At 48.0% G+C, this 25,348-nt stretch overlaps 1 protein-coding gene and 1 pseudogene across 1 annotated transcript in view; both read left to right on the top strand.

Annotated features, from left to right (window-relative positions):
* The window catches only part of Rrp1b (ribosomal RNA processing 1B), a 30,457-nt gene extending 6,257 nt beyond the window's left edge, over positions 1 to 24,200 (top strand). The window contains exons 2-16 of the mRNA XM_038343608.1: positions 3,012 to 3,094; positions 4,560 to 4,617; positions 5,720 to 5,808; positions 6,517 to 6,578; positions 7,035 to 7,164; positions 8,624 to 8,688; positions 9,086 to 9,267; positions 10,189 to 10,277; positions 12,623 to 12,720; positions 13,886 to 13,905; positions 14,980 to 15,108; positions 17,427 to 18,130; positions 19,420 to 19,560; positions 20,731 to 20,794; positions 21,866 to 24,200. Of these exons, the coding sequence (XP_038199536.1) occupies positions 3,012 to 3,094; positions 4,560 to 4,617; positions 5,720 to 5,808; positions 6,517 to 6,578; positions 7,035 to 7,164; positions 8,624 to 8,688; positions 9,086 to 9,267; positions 10,189 to 10,277; positions 12,623 to 12,720; positions 13,886 to 13,905; positions 14,980 to 15,108; positions 17,427 to 18,130; positions 19,420 to 19,560; positions 20,731 to 20,794; positions 21,866 to 22,059 (2,108 nt within the window). The 3' untranslated portion in view covers positions 22,060 to 24,200. The remainder of the gene's footprint in view (positions 1 to 3,011; positions 3,095 to 4,559; positions 4,618 to 5,719; positions 5,809 to 6,516; positions 6,579 to 7,034; positions 7,165 to 8,623; positions 8,689 to 9,085; positions 9,268 to 10,188; positions 10,278 to 12,622; positions 12,721 to 13,885; positions 13,906 to 14,979; positions 15,109 to 17,426; positions 18,131 to 19,419; positions 19,561 to 20,730; positions 20,795 to 21,865) is intronic.
* LOC119823542 lies at positions 10,653 to 12,540 on the top strand (annotated as a pseudogene).
* Positions 24,201 to 25,348: the final 1,148 nt, after the last annotated feature.

Genomic DNA, 25,348 nt, shown 5'->3' with positions numbered 1-25,348 from the left:
TCTTACCTGTTCTCCTGCCTCGTCCTCCCAAGTGCTGAGATTGTGAGCCCGAGTTGTCAAACACAGCTGTCTTTAAGATCAAGTGGTCTGGCCGTCAGGCTGGCTCAGCAGTTAAGGTACTTGCCGTACGAGCTTGGGGATCTAAGTTGGATTTCAAGAACTCAAGTAAAGGAGGATGGACAGAACCAACTCCGTAAAGTTGTCCTTTGACCTCCAAATACATGCCATGGCACACACGCACAACAGTAACAAATTTTTACTTACTTATTTACTTATTTATTTATTTGGTTTTTCCAGACAGGGTTTCTTGTAGACCAGACTGGCCTTGAACTCACAGAGGTTCGCCTGCCCAAGCAAAACTCTTCACACATACAAAAATCACACACATAAAAAATCTTGATGTCATGAAATATTCCATCTGCCACATTTTTCTCACCATCTTTTATGTTTTTATGTCAATCCAAACAAGGCTGTTTTGACTTATATCTGTAGACTTAATTCTCATCAGTTCTTTATTTGTCCTGTACTGTTCATTTGTTATTGAATGTGAGTCATTTGTCCTCTAGAATGCCATACCTTCATCACATTTAACATATATCTCTGCCCCCTAGGTTTCTGTAAACTAGTACTCAGAGGTACGTGTCAGAGTTTATTAGATTACTTAGTCTGGTCTGCGTTTCTGATTTTCCTGTGATAAGTTCCACCTGGTGATGGCTTGGGTATGATCTGACCCAGGTAGTCTAACGTGGTTTCTGCAGTCACCGGTCCTTACCCAGATCCACCAGTTCTCCAGGGAAATGTGCAGTCTTCGAACAGGATCGAATGAAGGTGCAAGTTAGCACAGCAAGGAAAGTCGGCCTTTGTGACTGCAGCTGGGCAGGTGCTAGGAGATGGGTGCCATATTTACATTAGCAGAGAGAGGCCGGTTGGCACATCTGGTCTGTGTGGCTCCTTAAGGAAATGTGCTTTGATTAGCTAACTTTACTATGGTTTCTGTTATCCTAGTGTTTGGGGTTTGTGGGTTATTTCTTTGTATGAGCCTTGGCTGGAACTCTGCCTGTGTCTGTACAGGGATTATAGGAATGTGCTAACATACTTGCTGTCTTGGTTTTGAGTGAAAAACTATCACAAAAAAAATTAAAATGCAGCATCATAAAGGTATTGAAAGGAAACAGGCCTTTTTAAAGAAACCTTCCAGGGGGAACGTTTGAAGGATGTGTGTGCGCACATGCACTTGTGCAAGCCTCGGGAAGATGTCGGCTGGCCTCGCTACCCTATTCCCTTAAGCCCGGATCTCTGAACCCGGAGATTAGTGTTTTTGGGTTGACTTGGAAATCAGGGGCACACATGGTTTTATGTGGAGCTGAAGATCATCCAGGTCCTCTTGCCTGCCTCACAGGTGGCTTCACTGCACCCTCCCCCCAGCCCAGAGGCGGCTCTTCAGTAAGTTAGAAATAAGTCAGAGAATAAAGTTGGCTCACTGAGTACACTACAGAACCATTAGTCCATTACAAGGGGTCTTTTAGAGTTAATAAGACACTGGATTCAAATATGTACTTGAGTTGTGTGTAGTTGAGTTTTTTTGTTTTGTTTTGTTTTGTTTTAAGCTCTTTGGGGGCCTGCCACCCAGCTCCCAAATAAATACACAGAGATTTATTCTTTCTTATGAATGCCTGGCCTTAGCTTGGCTTGCTTCTAGCCAGCTTTTCTAAATTAAGTTAACCCGTTTCTCTTTAACTACATTTGCTTCTGGACTTCTTACCTTTCTTTATTCTATGTCTTTCTTCCCTTCTTACTCTGGGTTGTTTGGCTGGGTAGCTGGCCCCTGGCCCCTGGTGTCTTCCTCTTCTCTTGAGTCTAGATTTCTCCTATTCTCTCTGCCTGGCATTCCCACCTATTTCTCTCTCCTGCCTATCTATTGGCTGTTCGGCTCTTTATTAGACCAATCAGTTGTTTAAGGCAAGCACAGTAATGCAGCTTTGCAGAGTTAGACGAATGCAGCACATTTTTGCATTGTTAAACAAATGTTTCACAAATAAATGAATGAATACATCTCCAGCTAATATTCCACAACATGTGTGAGGTGGAACCCAGAGGCAGGAGGATCCCAAGTATCAAGGCCAGTCTGAACTAAGTAACAACACCCTGTCTCAAAAACCTGAGCAAACAGCCAGGTATGGTGGTGCACACCTTTAATCCAGGACAGCCAGAACTGTTAAACAGAGAAACTGTGTCTCAAAAAAAAAAAAAAAGACTTGCAAAAAAACTTGTTTTTGTTCATCTTGTTTGTCCCAGTGTGCAGCTGAATAGTCATCCTGCTGCTTCCCAGTCACCATAGAGAGAATGCTGACCTTCTCTGACCTCGTCATCCACAGCCATCTTTGCTTCCTGACACCTAGAATAGGCCATGAGCCCAGCAGCTGGACAAGAAATGGTGGGGCTGAGCGATGACCCCCTTCAGGGCCTGCCCCTTAAGACAGACTAACGCTGTTTTAAGAACTGCCCGGGACATGATAGCTGGCGCAATGAGAAGATAGAACATGGCTGACATTTGCCTGTAACCAATCCCTTTTAAACGTACCCCTCAGCAGAAACATCCTCACTGTCCCCAGGAGTGGTTCTGCCATTTGACAGGGGCACTTAGTGACTGGAGAACTTTACGTCTTTTCTAGGACTTATAGTTTTCCATCAAGATCAGTGAAGCCCTTCTTCCCTCGTTGGTTCAAAGGACGAGTTCAAGGCTTGGCAACTGGTCTACCAGGCATATAGGTTACTTTTATTGTCACACTTGGTGATAAGGACTTGCCTCCATTGCTACCCACTTTTGGCTGATAGCGACGCATGCGCACATGGCACGCTTGGAACATTCGCCATGTCGTGTGTACTTCAGGGCTAGGGAAAGATGTGCAGAGGATGGGGATGTGTGTGGTAGTTTTGCTGCTGGCATGGCATCTCTAAACATTAAGAAAAGAGTATAGACTCTAAGGTGGATGTGCCGTTTTCTCCCGCAGGAAGTTTCAGTCAGGACGAACTCCTAAAAATATGGAGAGGACTCTTCTACTGCATGTGGGTTCAGGACGAACCCCTTCTGCAGGTAACGCAGCCCCTCGTCATGTTCCTGGACCTTTGCCACGGTGGATAAGAGACTTGATCGTTTACGCTCTGCCAGTCTGCTGCCATCCCCAAACAGATGGAAGTAAATGCTTCAAAGAGCCATTGTCTCAGCCTCTGTCCCCTCAGGAAGTGCAACAGACACTTAGGCTGTGCTTTCAGACATCTCAGACACCTAAGTCATAGATTCCCTATTTCTCTCATCATTCCATAGCTTCTGTGGTAGGTTTTAAACAACGTTTTTGATGTTTCTGCTTTCTCTTCTGTCGATGTGTGATCAGAAGCACAGCAGGGGGCCTGGAGGGCCTGGTCCCAGACCCTGTGGCTAAAGTGCCATGGGCTGCACTGGTGACTAGAATACACAGTCAAGCCTTGCCCACTCAGTCTGCCACCAGTTCAGCCGTAGAAGAGGTTTGTTCTAACGTCTGGAACTAGACCCTCCTCAGTAGCAGGGGAGTATGGGTCACAACACACAAGCCCCAGTGTAGAGTCCTCCTGGGTAGCTCTTGCCTTGTATATGAAGCGTTGCTGCTTTTCTCAGGACATGTAGTGACTTGTCTCAATTCACTCTGTTGATTCTACTGAACATATTTTGAGTGGGATAGCAGGGCAAAATATTGTAAGATTATATTCAGAAGTAGCAACAAGCAGCTTTAGTGGGGGGAGGAAGAGAACCAACAAAAAGGCATATCATTTTCAAGTCTTGGAGTTCATTCAAGATGAATAAGGAACTCTGGGCACAGGAGGACCGGTAAGGGTGCTCATCTTCAGATAGTTGGAAGATGGAAGGCTTCTTCCTAGGCCAAGCCTGTTAGTGCTGCTAAATGGAGTCTCCTGTGCCTCCACTGCTCTTCAGTTTTGCCAAAGCACAACCTAGAGGAGTCTGTTGACATTCCAGCCTGCTCTGACCAGGTCTACAAGGCCGAAGTGAAAGCCCATTGTACAAGTACCAGAAAGGTGACCCTGTGCCTTCTGCTTGATATTCATGATAGATTCTGTTTAGTTTATATGTTAAACACAGGGATGAGGTGTGGTAATGCACACCTTTAATCCCAAGACTCAGAGTCAAAAGCAGACAGATCTCTGTGAGTTTGAGGCCAACCAGAGCTATGCAGAGAAATACTGTCTCAAAAAAAAAAAAAAAAAAAAAAAAAGGCCAAGAATTTGGCAGTAAGGTTACTTTTCCTGGAATTATTCAACCTCTTACCCAGAGATGCTTTCTTGAACACAAGAGTTTTAGCATTTTTTTCCAGAAACATCACATTAGCCTAGTAGTTCTCTATAAAGTTTGGAGTTTCACATCTGAAAAAACCCAGGGTGTCTGCCACAGACCTAGGACAAAAGGCGCAGGCTTTCCTGCCACAGAGGGAGGAGGGTACCGCCCACAGCCCTGCCACCACAGCCTGACCACTAATAACCGATGTTTCTCCCCCAACCCACCTTTGCAGGAGGAGCTAGCGAACATTATTTCCCAACTCATCCATGTTGTTAACAGCTCAGAGGCTCGTAAGTCCCGCTGTTTTCCTGGCTTTCAGATTCCTCATTAGCAGGTTTGGTAGCTTGCCTGGGGAACCTAGTCAGTGCTTCCCTCCCGTGAAATTCGTCTTCTGGGTGTTGGTGACATAGGAGCCTCCTACTAGCATTGTACAGATGTCACATGCTGTTATTGCTTTGAGATGCTGTGCTTAATGTTAACTGCTAAGTGAACAGAGATCATTTGGCATCCAAAGACAGATCAGAATCCTCCAAAGTCTCCAAATGCAAGTTATGTTCACACTTACAATCTGTGACATCTGTGCCAGCACGTACAATGACCTGGCCAAGATGAGAGCCATAGTGCCGATAAATCAGTGTAATAAAGCGTAAAGTAGCCCTCCTTTCCCTAAAAGAAGAGTTTTCTGAAGTTGGACAGCAGTTTGTTCTGCTTGGCATTCGAGTAACCCTGGTTGGTTCTCTCAGTTCTAGCTGACCTACAACATGGAGCTTCTACATTTGTTGTATAGTAAAGATTTCATTTGTTAATAAGTTGTGCTGGACATGGTGGTCCATTTAGAAGGCTGAGCCAGGAGGTTCATGAGCTCCAGGCCAGCTTTGGGTAGTAGCCAAACCCTATGTAGAAGGAAGTGGAGATGTTCAAAAATCAGTAAATCAGGAAAGATTTCCAGTTTTAAAAGTGGTGGTTCTGTGACTTAAATAGCTTGTGCTGTGTCCCACCCAGCCGACACTTAACATCAGAAAAATCTGTGTTTATGCATGAATTGTAAGGGTGCTCGTCAAGATTAGTAGACAGGATTGGCTGTCAGATGCAGCTGTAGGAGAGAGGGCCAGCGGGTTTCTTCAGAGAACTCTAATAGAAATGTGGGTCTGAGGCAGATGAAGAACAGTGCTTTGGGGAGCATTCTGTTAAGAGGTGCTGATAGTATTGCATTATAATGTCTTTATATAGCTGTAAAGGAAATTATTAACGTATTTAATTATTGGCCAAACTCTATCTGTCTAAGAATTCTTGAGGTAGATGTGTAAAGAGAACCAGGTGTGTTTTCTGTCACTCCCTTCTTGCTGCGTGCTCATGTGGCAGCCGAGCCCTGAGAGCCTCTTGTTCTTGCAGAACACCTGTTCCTTCAGACCTTCTGGCAAACCATGAACCGAGAGTGGGAAGAGACAACGGACAAGCTGCAGCTGGACAAGTACTGCATGGTAAGACCAGTGGAGCCCAGGCTGCGCTCGGTGGCGGAGCTCTTCCCTGGCATTCATTCTTTTCTCTTCTTGGCGCCAAGGTGAAGTTTACTAAGAGGGTTTGGGGGAAAGGGTTGGTTGGTAGGTAGGTAGGTTTTGACTTTTCCCAAGGTTTCTCTGTAGCCCTGGCTGTCCTGAACTCATTCTATGTAGACCAGGCTGGCTTTGAACTCAGGCCCGCCTGCCTCTACCTCCTGAATGCTGGGATTAAAGGGTGTACCACCACCACCTGGCCTGCGAATGGCTTTTAAATACCTTGTAAGCACTAGAGTTAAGAGAAAGGAAGGCTGTTGGGGGAAAAAATGAACAACACCCCAGGACATGGGTGTGAGGTCATCGGGCAATAGCTGCTTTGTCAGCATTATTGAGACCTAGCCTCTGTCCCCATCAAGAAAAGAATGGAAAGCCAGTCAAGGTTTGGTAGAATATCCTGGTCATGTCTTGAATTTGTTTTCTGGGGGTTGTTGGGGCAGAGTCTCTGTATGCTGTGCGGCCTAGTTTCTGACTGTAGGTATACAGGCACATACTGCTGTCTGGCTTAAGGTTTTTGATACATGGGTTAAATAGATCTAAGGAAGTTGTCTTGCTTTGGGGATCCAGGGTTGGGCTCCTCGTTCTGCCAAAATGATGATTACCTTTTGCTTTTATTATAAAAATGTCAACCTTTAGCTGATCCACCTGGTCCTGAGGCAGTCCTTTGAAGTTCTCAAGCAGAAGGCCTGGGAAGAAAGGTCAGTACATTATTTCCATTAACACGTGGTGACATTGAAAGCACGTCAAAGTTGCTAGGTGACTCGGTGGTACAGTGCTTGCCTAATGGGTATGAGGCCCTGGTTTTAATCCTTAGTACCCCCAAAAAATCCTTATAGAATAACAGGGCCCCCTAAGATTTCTGGTAATGAAACATGAATTGACTGATGTATGCGTAGCACGGTGTAATGCTATGAGAAGCACAGTAGATCCTGAGTCGAGGGAGTTAGAGCCCAGTAGTTGTGAGGTCGTTGATACTGATCAGAATAGCTGTGTTCTTCCCTTTAGGCCTCATATTGGTCGTTATGCTGTGTGAGCAGTAAACTAATTGCTTCTGTCTGTTCTTTGAGAGGAGGGAAGTATTAGTGATATGTCTTTTAAAAAAAAAAAGTAAAGAAAAAAACTGTGTGGTTGGTTTGTTTATTGTTGTTCTTTAGCCAAATCAAACTTTTCCTGGACATCCTGATGAAGGAGATCCTGAGTCCCGAGAGTCAGTCTTCCGAGGGAGTGAGAGCCCACTTGATTGATGCTTATTTGGATGAGCTCTCCATTGTGGGAGGGAGAGAGGTGAGAAGCAGCACTGCCATCCAGCAGTGTGGTGGGACCACCATGTTCGGGGTTGTCATGGGCTCTGTCAGAAGTGCAATCTCTGTAACTTCTCCTGGAGTCTACTGTGTCCCAGACAGCTAGTGGACTTGTAGCAGAACTGCGCACTAGGACTGTATGGCAGCCTTAACCTATAAAATAGGATTGAGCCACACACAGCTGCTGGAGAAGCAGCTGAGGCAGGAGAGTCATTTGATCCAGGAGTACAAGACCCCATGTTCAGCCATGGTGGTATACATCTATAATCTCAGCATTGAGGCTGGTAAATCTCATGTTTCAGGGCAGCCTGTGCTACACAGTGAGACCCTACCTCCCTCCTCTGCAGAAAGAGCTGGAAACAGTTTACAGAGTACAGTATGATGAGCAGGATATATTGAGTATTTCAGAGACTGTAAGGGGAAAGGCAGTAGACAGCACCACACAGATTATACTCAGTGTGTGAAGACAACAAGCTGGAAAGAAAAGGTATACTTTTAGATAAGTGGTCATCTCAGTTTGGGAATATAACAATTTTTACTATTCTTTGACGTTCTATAGTGAACCTTTTATACATATATTAAGTCCAATTATAAGTGATATATTTTTAAGAAAGGGGCAACACATGTACACACACACTGTAATCGATGAATGAATGAACAAATGAAGTTTTAAAAGTAAAGAATGCCTTTGTCAGCCAGGCAGTGGTGGCGCACGCCTTTTAATCCCAGCACTCGGGAGGCAGAGGCAGGCGGATCTTTGTGGGTTCGAGGTCAGCCTGGTCGACAAGAGCTAGTTCGAGGACAGGCTCCAAAGCTACAGAGAAACCCGGTCTCAAAAAAACCTAATAGGGCCAGGCGGTGGTGGCGCACGCCTTTAATCCCAGCACTCGGGAGGCAGAGGCAGGTGGATCTCTGAGCTCGAGGCCAGCCTGGTCTACAAGAACTAGTTCCAGGACAGGCTCTAGAAACTACAGGGAAACCCTGTCTAGAAAAACCAAAAAAAAAAAAAAAAAAAAAAAATAGGTTGGTGGGTAGGTAGGTAGAAGTAAGAATGCCTTTGTCAAAAAAAAAAAAAATTAAAAAAAAAAAAAAGAATGCCTTTGTCTCCTGCTGAGATGGCATCCACATGGCACTCAATGTTTTCCTTGCATTTCTGGAGATAGCCAGGGCCTACTGCTGGGCAGGTGCCACACCCAGCTGCCCCAGGAGACTTGAATGCTACAGGGTCGCACTGTTGGCTCACTGCACTAAGATACCCAGAAGACCAGAGAGAGGCTGGCTTAGGCTGCTGGGCAGTTCCTGCAGCGTGTCTGAAACTGTGTGTAACAGCATGAATGCAGCTGATCTTACCTGTGAGGGGGCAGGGACTTCCTCTTCTAGAACATGTCCGAAAAAGTACTATCTTTTCCTCATTTTACCTCTATTTTCTGTCTAAATTACAGCTTTTAGCAGATCAGAATCTCAAGTTAATTGATCCATTCTGCAGAATTGCCGCAAAAACTAAGGAGTAAGTGGCTCACATGTTCTCGCTGCTTTCGGTGATGCCTGAGGGTGGGGTTCTGTTGTCCTGGAACTTGAACTCAGAGATCCACCTGCCTCTGCTTCCCGAGGGCTGGGATTAAAGGCGCACACTTTAATCCCGCCTGGCTAAAACACCATTCCTAATGCCCCTCACAATAAGATCCTGCTGGGAAAGAAGCAGAGGTAGTGGTCCCTAGAATCTGCGGTGGACCTTCTTTAAGGGTGCCTTTAAGGGTGTCTCTGCTGAGAAGTGGTGGGCACCCTGGGCCCCGGGCAGGCACAGGCACGCACTTCCCTGAGCTGTTCTCCACTTTGCTCCTTTCTGCACAGGCTCCAGACCAAGTGTTTTAATCACATTCTCTCTGCTGTGCTTCTACCCTCAGCCACGCACTGGTACAGACTATAGCTAGGGATGTTTTTGAAGTCATTATAGATCAGTCTGCTTTTGTACCTGAAGAGACTATGGAGGAGCAGAGAACCAAAGTGGGTGACGGTGGCCTCTCTGCCCAAGAGACCCCTGCAGACAAGCTGGCCTGTACAAAAGCAGTCCGCGGGAAGAAGGCTGGTGAGAGCATTTCCTGTGTTCTTTCTCTCTGGGGGTTGGTTGGCTGCCTGTGTTTTGCTTGTTTGTGGATATTGGTCTTATCTGTGGTTGTGTGTGTGTGTGTGTGTGTGTGTGTGTGTATACTTCCATGTGGAGGCCAGATGTCAACACTGGGAGTCATTCCTTGGGTTGCATGCACCTCTCATTTGGCATATCTCGTTGGCCTGGAAGATGCCTAGTTAGGCTAGATGGGCAGCCAGTGAGTCCTGGGCACCTCCTATTTCAGCCTTCCCTGTGCTGAAGTTATAGCCCTGTGCTACCGATGCCCAGGATTTCTCACGTGTATTCTGAGGACTGAACCCAGGCGCTTGTGCTCGTGTGGCGTACACTTGCCTGACTAAGCCTCCCCAGCACCTCTCGTTTTGTTTATTAAATCTCCATCAGGCACTTTGTTGGCATCTCCCTGAATATAGCCCTCCCACCAAAGAATGAAGCAGGGTAAAGAAGAGACATGTACACAAAGCCCCCAGGAGAAACCCAACTGCTCACACTAGGCCTGACAGATCCTGTCCCTCCAGGAGCTTACCTTCTTGTGAAGTGTTTGGCCTGTGCCTGGGAGAGCTGCCTACAGTCAGCATCACACCATGACTCCCCTGGCACACAGGCTCCTTCCAGGAGCCTTTAGTTGTTTGGTGGGGCGGGGGTAGACTTGTTCAGTATGGGCCTAGTACTGGGGGTAAAACCTGGAGCTTTACAGAGACAATAGAAAGACAAGCATTTTTAAGAGAGTGATTCGTGTCGCTCCCTAGGCAGCAGTTGCGGCTGCACTGTAATTTTTCTTCCTGGTGATGGGGCTTGAACCCAGAGCCTGGAGAACTGAATGAAGCACGTCTATTCTTGAATGTCAAGGTTCCTTCTTTGTCTTTGGGTGTACTCTGACAGCACTGGGTGAATGCCTCAGAGACGGAGCCCTTGGCAACAGAGAAAGAGACGGCTGCGCAGCCTTCAAGAATTCAGGGCCATCTCTCCAGGTGGGGGCAGCTTTTGCTTTTTATAGAATGTGGATTGCCTGGGGGTGCTTGGCTAGAGAATTAGGGTCAGAGCTCATTAAGCCATAGGACCTGAACTGTAAAGTCCTTTATAATCCTCTCTGTAATCAATGTGACCATTCTGAGCTTGTTGGGAACAACTTTAAAAGAATGAGATTTTAAGTTGGCATGGTGTCGCACACGTGGAATCTCGGCACATAGTTCAAGACTAACCTGGGCTACTTAGTAACATCCTGTTTGAAAAACACAAAAAGAAGCCAAGCATGGTGGTACACAACTTAATCCTAGCACTCAGGAGGCAGGGGTAGGCAGATCTCGATGAGTTCCAGGCCAGTCTAATCTACATAGCAAGCAAGTTCCAGACCAGACCAGACTACATAGAGAGACCCCCATTTCAAAAATAGACAGACAGGCGCCAGCAGCACTGTGAGCCCTGCTGACTCTATTGTCCTCCATTGTCACCGCTGCCTGGCCCTCAGTGTCTGTGCATCGCGGCCCATGGCTCCCAGTGGAGCAACCGAGCCCAGGCCCAGGCATGGGATACAGCCATGACAGACGGTGCGGGAGCAGGCACGGTGGGCCAGACCTTGGGACCGGTGGCAGGCTTGAGTGTGGCAGGGGACCCGGTCAACTCTGCCTCACTGCCTCTGGGAGACCTGCAGCTCAAGAGCTACGGCCAGTTCAACAGCTTCCACTGGGACTGCCTGGCTGCTGTGAACACCAAGCCCCCTTACCAGAACCTGAGGCAGAAAGTGAATAATTTTGTGTCAGCACACCTGGACAAACAGGACTGGAATCCTGCAACGAACAAGAAATCAGTTGCAAAATGGGCTGAGGCAGAGTGTGGTTCAGTTGGGCATGTTGGAAGCAGGAGTGGGTGGACAGGATCATTTCCCCAAACTAAATCACATCTTCAGGCCACAGATAGAGCAAGCATTCCATGAGTTCCCAGCAGCCCAGCAAAAAGAAGCTGTGCCAGCTCTCACTCCCACCGCCCCAGAACCTGAAAGCCAGGATCCTCCAGTGCTGTCACAAGATACCTTTGGAAAATTCCATTTAAAGAAGAAATGAAAAGGATTCTGGTTTCACATGAATATAACTTTAGTCGTCCGCGTCACTACTGATGTCCAGATGTGGCCTTGACTGGGTGGTGTATATTGGATGGAGAGCAAGTTTGGTGGTGAGACATTATCCATACTTCCTCACGAATTGTGCTACCTTTGTCCAGCCTGCCCAAGCATCTGACCACAGTATAGACACTACAGAGGTTTAAGGACCACGTGACTTGGGCTGTCCTGAAAAAGCACTTGAATGTGGACATGGCGTGTGGGTGTTAGCGCCCGTGCTCTGCAGTGTGCAGAAGCCAGGCTGAGGCTAGCAGCGCAGGGCCATCCATGGGAGCAGCTGTTTGACAGTGGGTTTTGCTATTGTTGGGAGTCACAGGCTGGGATGTACAGCAGTTAGTGTCAGCAGCTAACTGACACCATTGTGACCGTCCTATGCTTGGGGATTTTAGTGGTTTCCTTTCTTTTGTCAGAGGTAACATGGAGCCCTGGAGTGAATGAGGAAGCTGAGACTTGGGGTACAAGGAAAGCCCCACCGTCTCTGTCCTGGCGTCTCCCTAGCCGCAGGGGCGAGTCACTCTGGATGTGGTGCTCAGTTCTCATGTTTGTGTTTCCAGAAGAACAGCTCTTAATAATACATAGCAGACATTTTACAATTAACACAAAAATAAGTACACGAGGTAGAATTTTGAAAAGCACCAATGCTCGTTTTCTGACCATGGCTGCCTGTTTTCCTTGGTGTGGCAGCACTGGCCCTGCTGCACTGTTTGGGGGTTTTTGATTTGTTTTTTGAAGCAGGATCTTGCTCTATAGTCTAGGCTGGAGTTCATGGAAGCCTTCTGCCTCCCAAGTGCTGGGAATACAGGTTTGCACCACAATGCCAGTCTTCCAGTTTTGGTTTCTGGTTAGTCGATCAATGGTTTGTACAGAGTCCCTTTATAATGTAGCTCTGGCCGTCCTAGAACTTCTTTGTAGACCAGGCTGGCCTTAAACTCACAGAGATCCACCTGCCTCTGTCTCCCAAGTGCTGGGAATAAAGGTGTGTGCCACCACACCCGCCCCAGTAATACTTTCAAAAAGTAAGAGTATTAGAATTTCTAAGATTGAGAACCCAGGAGGAATATAAGTTCATCAGGCAAATTTTGCCCTATGTATGAGACCACAGTCTAGAGAGAACTACTCACACCCAAGAACATTCAGAAGGCGTCTCTGGTAGGCCAGGTTGGTTCACTAGCACTCATGTGTCTTGTCTCTTCTTGGTAGTTTGACTTAAAGGCTGTTGCTGCTCGACTCTTGGAAATGGCCAACTCAAAGAGCACCCCTCCCTTCAACCGGAAGCGGCTCTTCAGACTGATCAGAAAGTAAGCAGTGATTGAGAGCCCATGGCCATAGCACTGTGGACCAACTCTCCCCTGCATGCTTTTTTTCCTTCTTCTTTTAAAGATGTATTTATTTTTATTTTGTGTGTGTGTGTGCACCTCCTTTTTCTTCATTTTCTTTATAATTTTATTCATTAGCTACATAGCACGTATGTGAACGTAAGCTAGGGAAAGAAGCAGCCCTGCTCACCCATACAGTCGTGGGGTCATGGTGCCAGTGTACTCCTTGAACGTCACCTATCGGCACACGGGGGCTCATTAGCCACTTTGATTTCACTCTCACCTCCCAGCAGGGTTGTGCCAAAGGGGTCAGGTCATCTGGTAGTCGGCGTCTGTGTCGTTAGGATCATGGAGCCATAATAGATGATTGGCCAAAAAGCCAGTAGGTGTGTTCTGACTGCCTGAGAATGACAGCTGTCTGCTCACCTCATTTGGGTTAGCAGGCACTGGCCTGACCTTGGCCCTCTATGGTAGGAATGACTCAGAACAAACTAGCTACAAATGGTAATCTCTGAGTTCGAGTGAGATACCCAGCTTCCGTGCATAAAGAATGGCCCCAGGTGATAGCATGTAGATCTGACGTCTCCATGCACATGTGTTCACATGCAAACAGGCATACACACCAAAAACATGCCTTCTAAAGAAAGAATACTCTGGAAGATAGCATTCATAATTTCCTATAGTTTATAGCTTGGTCACTAAATGTGTGCCAAGGTCTCCAGCGTGGATGCTGGATCCTACCTGCCTACCCCAGCAACCCAGCCCTGCCCCATGCACCTCCTTCGTATCCTCAGCTTGTTTATTTGCTCTAATGCTTATGCATATCGTTGCATAAGAGAACCCTCTGCCAATGTCCCTTGGACAGAAGCAGCGCTGGACTGTCTGCCTTCAGAGACAAGTGCGGAAGATACTAGAGCTCTTGGTGTCTTGTGTGCCAGGAGAGACTCTAGCCACTGTGTCCTTGCAATGTTGGTAGAATTGAGGGTGCCTTTGTTCTGGGTTTCTTCCTTCCTGACCCATCATGTCCCTAGATAGAGCTGTCCCCTAGCCTCTCCTGTGGAGGAGAGGATGGGGAATGCACATCCAGATACCTGCTTATGTCCAAGACCTGTGTCTACCACTCTGAACTCCGTGTGTTCCTTTTCAGGTTCCAGAACCTCTCTGAAGGTAAGAAAAGTCGGACTGTGAGTCGGTGTTCTCACCCAGTGCACACCCACCAAGGGCCTCCCGGCCAGATTCTGAGAAGTGGGACTGCAGGCCTTCATGGAAAGTGACTCGTGGGGGACATACCACAATTGGGTTCACGTGGCATACCCAAGGGAATGCCTGGGAAGTGCCACAGGTGCAAGACCCTTTGCACCCACTTTCCATCCATCTGGTGTCTCTTATGTGTGGGAGATGTGGTATTTATTTGAATTTTTATTGGTGCTTTGTACAGTTAAGTTTTTAATGGAGAAAGGGAAGGCAGAAGTGGCTTAGTGGTTAAGAGTTCTGGCTGCCCTTTTTTTAAAAAAATATTTATTATGTATACAATATTCTGTCTGTGTTTATGCCTGCAGACCAGAAGAAGGCACCAGACCCCATTACAGATGGTTGTGAGCCTCCATGTGGTTGCTGGGAATTGAACTCAGGACCTTTGGAAGAGCAGGCAATGCTCTTAACCTCTGAACCATCTCTCCAGCCCCTCTGGCTGCTCTTTATAGAGGACCCATGTTCAATTCCAGAGCCCACACAGAGATCCAGTCAATGCCCTCTTCTGGCTTCTCTGGGCACCAGGCACACACTTGACACAAACATACATGTAGGCAAAAACACTCAAAGATTTTTTTTTTGTTTTTTTAAACTGGGCTAGGACGATTACAGTCCTTTGTCAAGAAGAAAATCCTGGCATCTCAGGATCTTTCATTTTCTTTTGGGACACATGTCCCCAGGGTAAGCTGCTAAAAGCTTGGTAAATCTGAGCAGGCCAGTGAGCCAGCTTTCCCTGCCCCTTGTGAGCTCATAGAGCCAAGGGGATGTGACACCAGCTAACCTGAGAAGCTCTGGCAGTCCTCATCAATGTGTTTTCCAGACAAGAGCTGTGAGTTTGCTTGGAAAAGCAGTTGGTAGTGCAGGTGATGAAGCAGAAGTTATGCTGGGGAGTCTTCGCTGGAGGGTGAGGGAGGAGCTCGGGACCTGGGCTACTGTAGCAGATGCAAAAGGGCCTCGGAAGCTGACCGTTGTCCCTTTGGCACCTGCCAGGCAATAGTGCTCAACTCAGTTTTGCTCAGGACGTTAGTGCTGATGAAAATGGTCAAGCCCTCAGTCAGAGGAAGCACAAGAAGAAAAAAAAGAAGCTTTTAGAGAGAGCCGCCTTGGACAAGGAGAAAGGTAAGCTGCAAAGTCTTAAGTCTCAGGCCTGAAAAAGACTCACCTCTTGCTCACATCTGGGGAGCTCTGGGCCTTGAGGTCAGAGGACTTGTAAGCCAGTGTTCTCATGAATTATTGGCATAGCATAACGTTTCTGTATGTGTTTGGGGGTTTGGTTTGCTGTGGTGTGGTTTGAAGAGGGGAGGTTTGTTCTTTGAAATAGAGCCCTCTTATGTAGCCCTGGTTTGCCTCAAACTCATGATCTCCTGCCTGTACCTCCAGAGTACTGGGGTACCATGCAAGCAGCATCACATCCACAGATCCCCTAGGTTCTCTTATTTTCTTTTTTATATAATTATTAATTAATCTTACTTATTTATTTGTTATTGCATATCAATCCCAGCCCCCTCTTGTCTTTCCTCTCCCCTAATTTACTCCCCACACACCCCCTATCTGCTCCTCAGAGAGGGTAAGGCCTCCCCTAGGAAGGCCACTTTGTCTGTCCCATCACCTTGTTGAGACAGGACCAAGACAGGCAGGCAGGCAGGCAGGCAGGCAGGCAGACACACATCTAGGCTGAAGCTCCACAAAATAACTTCATGCATTAGAGTTAGATCCTGGTCCCACTGCCAGTGTCCCCACCTACTGTCCAAGCCACACCCTTGTCACCTGTATTCAGGGGTCCTAGAGGTTTTTATTTTTCTGTGCAGCCGCTGTTCTGATCTCGTGCGTGCAGAGGCGTCTGCTATTGAATGGTAAGGGGAGAGAATAGGATTCTAAACACTATCCTCTATGTGTGTGTGTGTACGTGTGTGTGTGTGTGCGCATGTGAACGTGTCTTCTGACTCTAAAATAATTGGAAACATGGGCTAACACAAGGTGTCTCAGCAGATAAAGGCACTTACTGTCAAGCCTGAGTTCAATCCCCAGGACCCAAGTGGCAAAAGATGATTGAATCCCACGGTTGCCCTCTCACCTCCACGTGTGCCTACACATGCACAAAATAAACGTAATGTATTTTAACTATTAGGACCTGGAGATAGAACTCAGAGGCTAAAGAACACTGCCAACTTTAACAGAGAACAGGTTCGATTCCCAGCACCTACATGGCAGCTTAGAACTGTCAGTAACTCCAGTTTAAGGGGATCCAACACCTTCTGGCCTCTACACGCAGCACACATACATATGAAGCAAAGTAAAAATAAGTTTTAAAAATACTGAAAAACATATTATGATTGAAAACCTCTTGCCATTTACACATTTCTGTCAAGATACGCTTGAAGGTTTCTGGTCACCAGAGGAGAGAAGTGGGACCAGTTAACAAAACTAGCCAAGGTCAGAACTCGTCTGATGGTGAAGGTTGCAAAATCCAGGGACTGGAAGTGGGTTCAGCGGCGGAAACCTTTCTCAGTGTGTGTCAGGCCCTAGTGCCGTCCTCAATACCACCAAAAAGTAGTCTTGGCTGGGCTCTAGAATCTCAGCGCTCAGGAACCTAAGGCCCACTGCACGTTTGAGGCCAGCTTGAGCTACTGTGACCACAGTTGACAAGAAGTAACCTAAAAGAGGAAGAGCTTGTGTGGGTTTACAGTTCAGGGTACAGTCAGTCCTGGTGGGGAAGGCATGGCAGCAGGTGCATAAGAGCTCACTTACACGTAGGCAAGCCAAGAAGCAAAGGGGACAGGGAAACTACAGGGCCAGGCTGTAAACCTCAAGGACTTCTTCCAGCTAGGCCTACCTCTCAAAGGTTCCACAGCCTCCCCAAACAGAGGGCCAAGTGTCCAGATACATGTGCCTAGTATGTGTAAGCCGGTATATGCAGGTTCACAAACACCAAGGCCAGGCAGGGGTCGACAGTAGGTGTCTTCCTCCATTAGCTCGGCTAGACTGAGCTTCAGGGATCTACCTGTTCTACCCTGGACACACACACTGTCCCCAGCACTTGGATTACAGGTACACATTATACCATCACACTTAGCTTTTGTGTGTGTGCTGTATATCCAGACTCAAGTCTTCTCACTTTGACAGCAAGCACTTAACCTGCTGAGCCGTCTGCTCAACCCTCCAATGGGGGTATTTTAATTCCAGACCTTAACAACTCTGGTGAGACCCTGCCTCTAAAGGAGTGTGCGCTGATGCAGTACACCTGTATTCCTATCACCCATGTGAGGTAGTCATGACGACCAGGGGTTCCTGCAGCAGCCTTGGCTGTATAGCAAGTCTGAGGCAACTCTGAGCTACGTGAGAGCCTATCTCTAAATAAGTAAACAAACACGCTGGCTGCCTGGCTGCCCAGGAGTCACCAGCAGGGCCGGCACACTCACTGGTCTGCATCTCTGTAGGAAACATAGTCACTCTTGATGGTGAAGAGGACAACGGAGGCAACGTTCCCAAGAGGAAAAGGAAAAAGAAGAAGAAGGGCCACTTCCAGTCTGAGACTCAGGACCTGGGTGCTGTTATCACGCCCCCAGCAGAGAGTGCTGGCCTTGAGCCCAACAATGCCAGCAGGCAGACCCCACAGGCACATGTGACTGGGCCTGCAGCAGAGCCCACAGCTAGCATCAAGGAGAACAGCTCCGAACCAACACCCATCTTTCCCGCGCACAAGAAAAGGAAACGGCCAAGAAAGAAGAGCCTGAGGGCCCACAGAGAGCTTTGGAAATCTACCCCTTTGTCTCAGGAGGATGCAGCAGAGAATGATCCTAGCAGTGAACGTCCCCAGAGCTCTGCTACCCAAGTTTCTTCCTCAGAAGGTGTCCAACAGAAGAGGAAACGGAAACTCGGAGCTATCCCTCTCAACAGTGGTGGCTTGACTGTGCAGAAGGCAGGTACCCCGACAAGCCCTAGCGAAGAGAAAGATAGCCAGACCACCCTGCCCCAGTGCAAGAGGCCACAAAAGAAGACAGTGTCCTGCGGTCTTGACCTCCATGATCTGTCCAGTCAAAAAACAGCAATCTTAAAAAAGAGGAAAAAAATGAAGCTGATGTCAAACTTGGTGGAACACAATGGAGTGACTGAGTCCAGCGCCAGGCAGATCCCAGCTCTGGTAAGGGGGAAGTGCCCAGAACGTGGGTGCTGGGGTTGACCAGGTATGCTCAGAGGACTCAGCTGTCTGCTAGGGCTAGGACGTAGGAACAGCCAGACTTAGGGGATGCAAGGGTTAGAATGCACTGCTTTAGAACAGCTCTCACCAAGCAGATGGCAGGTTCCTGTCTAGGTGGCCAAGTGTAGGTGACCCATTCGGCACCATACGCCCACCTCTTCCCTCACAGGCCTGATGTCTCGCCAGATCAGACAGGGAGCACGGAGCTAAGACACTGTCAGAGTCAAGCCCCCATCCAAAGCTGCTCTCTTGGTCCAGCCCCGGTGGCAGAGAGGAAGCCTGGAGCTCTTAGACTCTCGTGTTAATGAGAGGTTACAGATCTTCCTCTGTAGACTTCTAGAGCTGTAAGGGGGACCCAGGCTCTTGTGTTTTTGTCATATTTAGGAAGCATGCTGCTTCTGTGCCCAGCTCAATCCAGGTGGCAAACACACCACACCTTGTGTTCTTTGCTGTGGCCACCACGCCACCAAAATAGTGACTCCCTGGCTGTACAGGGAAACATGTGACCCCTGTTCAGCACCAGTGCTTGCACATACTGCTTTGTGGTGCCTGTGTATCGAAGGTGAGTTCATGGCCAGTAAAGGGTTACTGAAGGAGAGCAGAGCACTGGGCTAGCCTTGGGACATCATCTCAGCCTAGAGGCACCAATTTACTTCATAGCCTGTTTCTCATGCCCATGGAATTGGGATGATTGCTAACTAGTTGGGGGCCAAGGGAAGTCGCTGCTTTCTCTCTTAGTATAAGGTTGCTTTGGAGCATGCCAGAAAGCATGCTTCAGCAAGGGGGGCACCACCAAGCTCTAGCCAAACAGCCCACATGGTGGTTCCACACTCAGCTTCCCAGATGTGGTGATCCCCAAACCAAAGCCACACTACACGATGCAGCCCACATAATATCTGGGCACAGATAGAAACATGAGAGCTTAACATGTAGGCCTTGAAAGGGATACTTACTCCATCCGTAGGCTCTGGGGTGGAGCGTAAGGTTAGACCAGTGGGCTTTCCCGCTGAGAAGACATTGTGATCCCTGCTGGCACAGGGCCCAGAAGTGAGGCCCACTGAGCAGGAGGGTTTCTGGCAGAGCTGACCAAAGAAACTGGGCTAAGGGGCTTAGGGTGGGTCAGCCTCCAGCACTTCCCTGCTATGCTGTTCTGGTTTCTTTCCCTGTGGGTGTGAGTCTGGCCAGGTGCCTGTGGTATGATTCTCCTTCCTCCCAACTTCTCATCTTCACAGGAAAGCAACAGGACTCTGAAAAAGCCACTGAAAACAGAAGATGACTTTGTGAAGTTTGACACCCACTTCTTACCAAAGCCTCTGTTCTTCAGGAAAGCAAAAAGCAGCTCTGCCATCCGTCCCCAAAGTCCTGCTGCCCAGGTGAGCCCTCCATAGCACACCCCCACAGGGACACACAGTCAGGCGAACTGAGTTCTGGGTGCAGGTGATGAAGTCTACCTGGCAAGGTACTTGGGGACTAGCACGGCCCAGCTTCCTCTTCCTCGTCTGACCCACAAACTCTAGAAAGAGGCAGAGCTCAGTAAGGCTCAGGCTTCTAGGAACATCTCGAGTAGAAAAGCTTATCATTAATTCTGATTGCTTGTTGGGAAATCTAAATAATTTGAGGTCCTTTACACAGAAGTTTGGGGATTTTGGTGTGTGATGGGGTCCCAGCAGTAGAGCATTTCCTCAGTACTTCTCACGGCCTTGGGTGCTATCTCCAGCGAAGATTTTTTTTTTTTTTTTTTTTTTTTTTTTTTTTTTTTTTTTTTTGGTTTTTTTCGAGACAGGGTTTCTCTGTAGCTTTGGAGCCTGTCCTGGAACTAGCTCTTGTAGACCAGGCTGGCCTCGAACTCAGAGATCCGCCTGCCTCTGCCTCCCGAGTGCTGGGATTAAAGGCGTGCGCCCGGCCTCCAGCGAAGATTTTAAATTCATACCCATTGCCCATTGAAATTGGACCCCGTTTTAAGTCTAATCTAACCGGTTGCATGTGAGCTACAAGTTGCAGCTTAGACATTCTGGACCTGCTAGATGGCTTGGCTGGTAAAACTACTTGCCACCCAGGTCTCGCTACCTGAGTTTAATCCCCAGAGCCCAAGGTGGAAGGGGAGGACTGACTTCCAGAAGTTGTCCTCTGACAGACACACACACACACACACACACACACCGTGTCACGAGCACATCCATATCCACCATACACCTAATAATAAAACCTTTTTAAGTCCTGGGACAAAATATATGATGATTATTAACATGTCCTTATCATTTTGGGTGATAAATTTGGAATTCCAAACATCCTTATTCTTCTTTTTCACTGGGAATGTGGTGTCCATTTGAAAAATCTGGGCATCTGTAAAAAGTGACGGTCATGGGCAGAAGTCTGGTAGTGGAGTCTGTTTAGGTCATAGCATGCTGCCCCATTAGCCTTTGTATGTGTGCAGGTCAGCAAACAGACTGCAAGGGCCTTCCCTGGGTAAGTTCTTCAGAAAATTCCCAGACAAGGAGGCTGAGCACCTGTGTTATCATGGTTACTTCTTTGTTGTTCTGCAGCTGAATAAAACACCCTCCAGCTCCAAGAAAGTCACCTTTGGATTGAATAGAAACATGACTGCAGGTGAGTGGGTGGGCTTCTGGGAAACTTCCTTGGGACCAGCCAGCTGGAGCTAGCTCAGGGTTCTCCAGCAGCCGAAGACCCTCCTGTCGCTGCCTATTTTCTGAGTCGGTCAGTTAAGCAGTGCTGGCAGATCTGGCATGGGTGCCAAGGAAGGGAGAGGTTTCAGGGTGTTTTGTTTTGTTGGAGATAGTGTCTCTGTGTAGCTGTAGCATTCCTGGAGCTCATATGTGGACCATGCTGGCCTCGAGATCACAGAGATTCTTCTGCCTCTGCCTCCCAAGTGTTGGGATTAAAGGCAGGGAGAGATTTCTTGGGGCCTCCTGAGGCCACCAGGAAAGGGGTGATGTGAGAAGCCATTTGTCCCTGTGTTCTCTGGTTCTGTCCTGGATGCTAAGAAATCCTGGTTCCTTAGCTATAGCTGCCTAGGCTATAGTTCAGGCCCACCAGTGGACCAGCAGGGAGAGGAAGGACACCCTCTCCTTACTGACATAGTAGCGGTGCTAGCCATTAGTGAAGCCGGTGTACTGTACTTCAAAGAAACCAAAGGGTTCTTGTGAGAAAGTGGTGGTTGCTTTGGTTTTGGTGGGGTTTTGTTTGTTTTTGTTTTGTTTTTGTTTGGGTCTCAGTGTGTGGCTGTAGCTGGCTTAGAACTCAAAGAGATCCATCCCCTCTACCTGTGCCACCACATCTCACTAGTTTTTAAGTTTAATGAGTTTAAAGCCTTATTCACGTGGACCGTAAGTGGATGTGCACATGCACACCTTTGTTTGCACGGGTAAGGATGCACATGTTTGGAGAGCAGGGGTCCAGGAAGGAGCAAGGAGTATACACCTCAATTTAAACATCCCAGAGCTGGAGGTGAAGACAGGTCCTGCTGGGGTTGCTATCCCAGGCAACTGGCTGTCGCTCCTGCCCCCACACATACCTCATCCTACAACAAACCCCAGGTGGAGCTTGCTTCCCTCACTGTGTCTTCTGCATTTCTGGTGCATGAGGAATATGAGCCATGAGCCCTGCACACCTTGAAGGAACGGACGTGACATCCAACTAATAACCTTTCATTTTGGACAGAATTTAAGAAGACAGACAAGAGTATCCTGGTCAGCCCCACAGGCCTCTCCAGAGTGGCCTTTAACCCTGAGCAGAGGCCACTGCACGGAGTGCTAAAGACACCAACCAGCTCCCCAGCCAGCACGCCTGTGTCAACCATGAAGCTACCGGCCACCACTCCGAAAAGAAGGCCAAGGGCTGCGGACTTTTTCTGAGAGCCAGCGTTCCTTTTTAAAGACTGCTTTTATACTGGATATTCTATAAATTATAACTTTTAAATGTGGGCTTTTTAATTATTTTACAAATCCCCATGAACGGGGCGAATGTTCCAGGCCTGAGCTGCTGTCCCTGTCCCTCCTTGCCCGAGGTGCAGGCCATGGTTCTGGTCTGAGTCCACGCACACACTCACGAGGAGGGAGGACTAAGTGATATGGGTATAAGAAGCCCCTCTCCTCGGTGCCCGCTGCTGCACCTGCCGCAGTCGGTGCCGTTCTGGTTACTCGTCTAAGTCTGTGTCCTTGTGAAAGCATGTCAGCTTCCAGCCCATTCTGTGGGCGTTTGGCTGTTTCTCTTGAAACGAATGAGCAATAGTGTAGCTTTTCTACGTGTGACCAGCACGGGGTGGACAGGTGCGGGGTGGAGAAAAGCCACTCTGTCCATGAGGCTTTTTCTCCTCGACCTGACCTGTTCCTGTCCCTGTCTTCCTACCTCTATAGCAAGCCCAAAGTGTCTTTTTAGGAGGGCCAGTGCTCCCAGGCTGCTGCCCACACTAGCACAGTTTCCCAGGCCTCGGGCATAGTTCTTAAGCTCAGTGAGTGAGCCCAGGGCCTCTCTGCTTTTTTTTTTTTTTTTTAACCAAGTGTTGTCTGGACCCCAGGCTCTTGCCAGAACAGGAAGTTGGCCGCCCAGAAGTGCATGTGCTGGCAACCCTATTACCTAGAACACAAGCACCTGCATCCGCAGGTTTTCTTCGAGCTTGCATTAGTGCAGAATCCCGGGGAGACGCTCAGGCTTCCATTGAAACAAATCTGACTTCTTTTTCAGAGCAAAGCCTGCTTGGCAATTGGCCTTGTCTAAGGAAACTACCTTGGGTCTGAAGGGTGGAGCCTCAGGAAGGGGCACAGCCGGAGGCCCGGATCCTCCTGGTTTTGCCTTGAGGCCTGGCTCCCAAGCACTCAAAGTGCTTTCGGTTCGCCCTATGCTCAGGGTATGCCCGGGTAGCTCCTACTCTGTGCACCCTTGTGCAGAAGCTCCAGTAGAGGACAGCGGGGCACTACTGCAGGGATCGCAGAGTTGCTACGTCTGCCTCTGGCTTCACTCCTAAACACAGTCGAGGGGTCTACTTCCTGCTGTTGGACCAACTTACTCACGGATAATATTCCTGAGAGGAATGACTTTGTCTTTTGCCTGCTCAGTAATGAAGTATATCATTAGGCCATAAAAAATAGAGATATTATGCTGTTGTCACAATAGGTCGTGTGCAGTGTAACTTGTAGTGGCATGACCACAGTGTGCTGAGTTTGACAGTCCATACTCAAAACAAAACCTATGTAGAAAAGATTAAGGTTAAGGCAGCAACTGCCGTTAGCTTTTCATTTAAAAAGTTCAACATGTCCAGTAATTTTTTTTTTTCATTTTAAAGTTATGTTATATAGCCAAGTTTTGTGAAGCAGCAGGCAGCGGTGGTAGAAACATCTGCAGAATTTTCACGCCAGCTACCCATCCTCAGGGACCAGTGAGCATCCTGGAAGCACATGTAATTCCTGCCGAAATTACTCCCGGGGCAGAGGGCAATCTCTGAGTGCTGGGTTTACAGGTGGGCACTGCTGTGCCAGACCAAGATTTTTGGTTTTCTTATGCACACAACACAGGGAGGCTCTGCCACATGAAGGAATACATTTAGAATGCCATCATTGTCCTTGATGTGTGTTATTTCCTAAAGTAAAATTGCCAGGGAGGCCAGAGAAGCAGGTCTTAGTGCTGGTGACCTAAATAGCACTTGGGAAGATGGTCTTAGTGTGGATGTGGTCATTTTTACAGTTTAATTTCAAACTTACTTTTTTCTCCCAGCTCCCCATGAGGTCTCATGTATCCCATGTGGCCCATGTGGTCCCACACTGGTGGTCATCCTGCCTCAACCTCCCTAGTGCTGGGACACAGTCCCCTTTCCGAACTGAAGCACAGGGAGTCTGAGGGATCAGGAAGCAGTGGCCTCCCTGGGAAGTAGTTTGTGTTCTCTCTGGGTCACCAACTGCCCACAGTGTAGTTTGTTTACGATCAAATTGTATTGGTTTCTCCAGGGCTTGTCAGTACAAATCAAAGCCAAGAGCAATTAAAAGAAATTTTTTATCCTCAACTTTGTCTTTAATGTTGACTTGGTGTCTATAAAATGTAGACCTTTCCGGAAACAACTACCATGCCAGGGACTGGAAAATTCAGTTGTGTTGAAGAGGACATAGCTGGTTCTTGTCCCTTTATCCCCCAGGATCTAGTGAGCTTCCTCGGCCTCGCTCAGGTTGATGCACTGGGATTATCACAGCTTGCTGCCATTCACTGTGTCTAATGCAGGGGACCTGTGGCCCAGTACAACTGCCCAGTTCCACCTCGGGAGGAAAACACGTGCACCCAGCCACGGTCCAGATGTTGTAAGATTGAAACTTACTTAGCATCATCAGAAGAAAGTGACACATGTACAAGGGGGGTCCAGAAGGTTCTCAGTCTACCGCAGGGAGGATTATGGAGGCAGTAGAAATGGGAAGGCTCCTCCATGAAACAAAGCACTCAGAAAACCAGGCGCTGTTCGTAGGACAAAAACCATCCATTTGGATTTAGCATTGACGTGCCTTTGATCCCAGAGCTTAGGAAACAAACCTGAGTTTGAGGCCAGCCTGGCCTACAAAGCAAGTTCCAGGACAACCAGAGCTGGTACACAGAGAAATACTCCCTGTCTTGAAAAACCACCTTGCAGCTGCTCTGAGCACGAAACCCTGATGGCACGGAAGTGGATTCTGCTGGGTCTGCAGCTTAAAGATCCCGAGAGCTTGGGCGTGGCCAGAGCCCTATATAAACTGCCCCTGAGGATTAAGTTGGCATTCTTGTATCAAGGATGACCCGTGTCTCTGTGTCTCAGTCTGTCTGTGTGCGTGTGTTTTTAAATCTCCATCCTGGTTCCTGGCCTGTGTACCATCTCAATAAAGCAGATGCTGTGTAGCTCTTACATCTTTTTTTTTTTTTTTTTTTTTTTTTTTTTTTTTTTTTTTTTTTGAGACAGGTTTCCCTATAGTTTCTAGAGCCTGTCCTGGAACTAGCTCTTGTAGACCAGGCTGGCCTCGAACTCAGAGATCCACCTGCCTCTGCCTCCCGAGTGCTGGGATTAAAGGCGTGCACCACCACCGCCCGGCTAGCTCTTACATCTTAAGTAAACCCATTTCTACTAATCTGTGCATTAGCCACGGGGCTGTGGCTTACCAGAAAGGTTCCAGTAGCATCTGGCAGCTACATGGC

This window comes from Arvicola amphibius, chromosome 9 (genome assembly GCF_903992535.2).
Source record: "Arvicola amphibius chromosome 9, mArvAmp1.2, whole genome shotgun sequence".
Classification (NCBI taxonomy): Eukaryota; Metazoa; Chordata; class Mammalia; order Rodentia; family Cricetidae; genus Arvicola; species Arvicola amphibius.
Note: the sequence above shows the minus strand (reverse complement) of the source record. Positions and strands in the feature narration are given on the sequence as shown.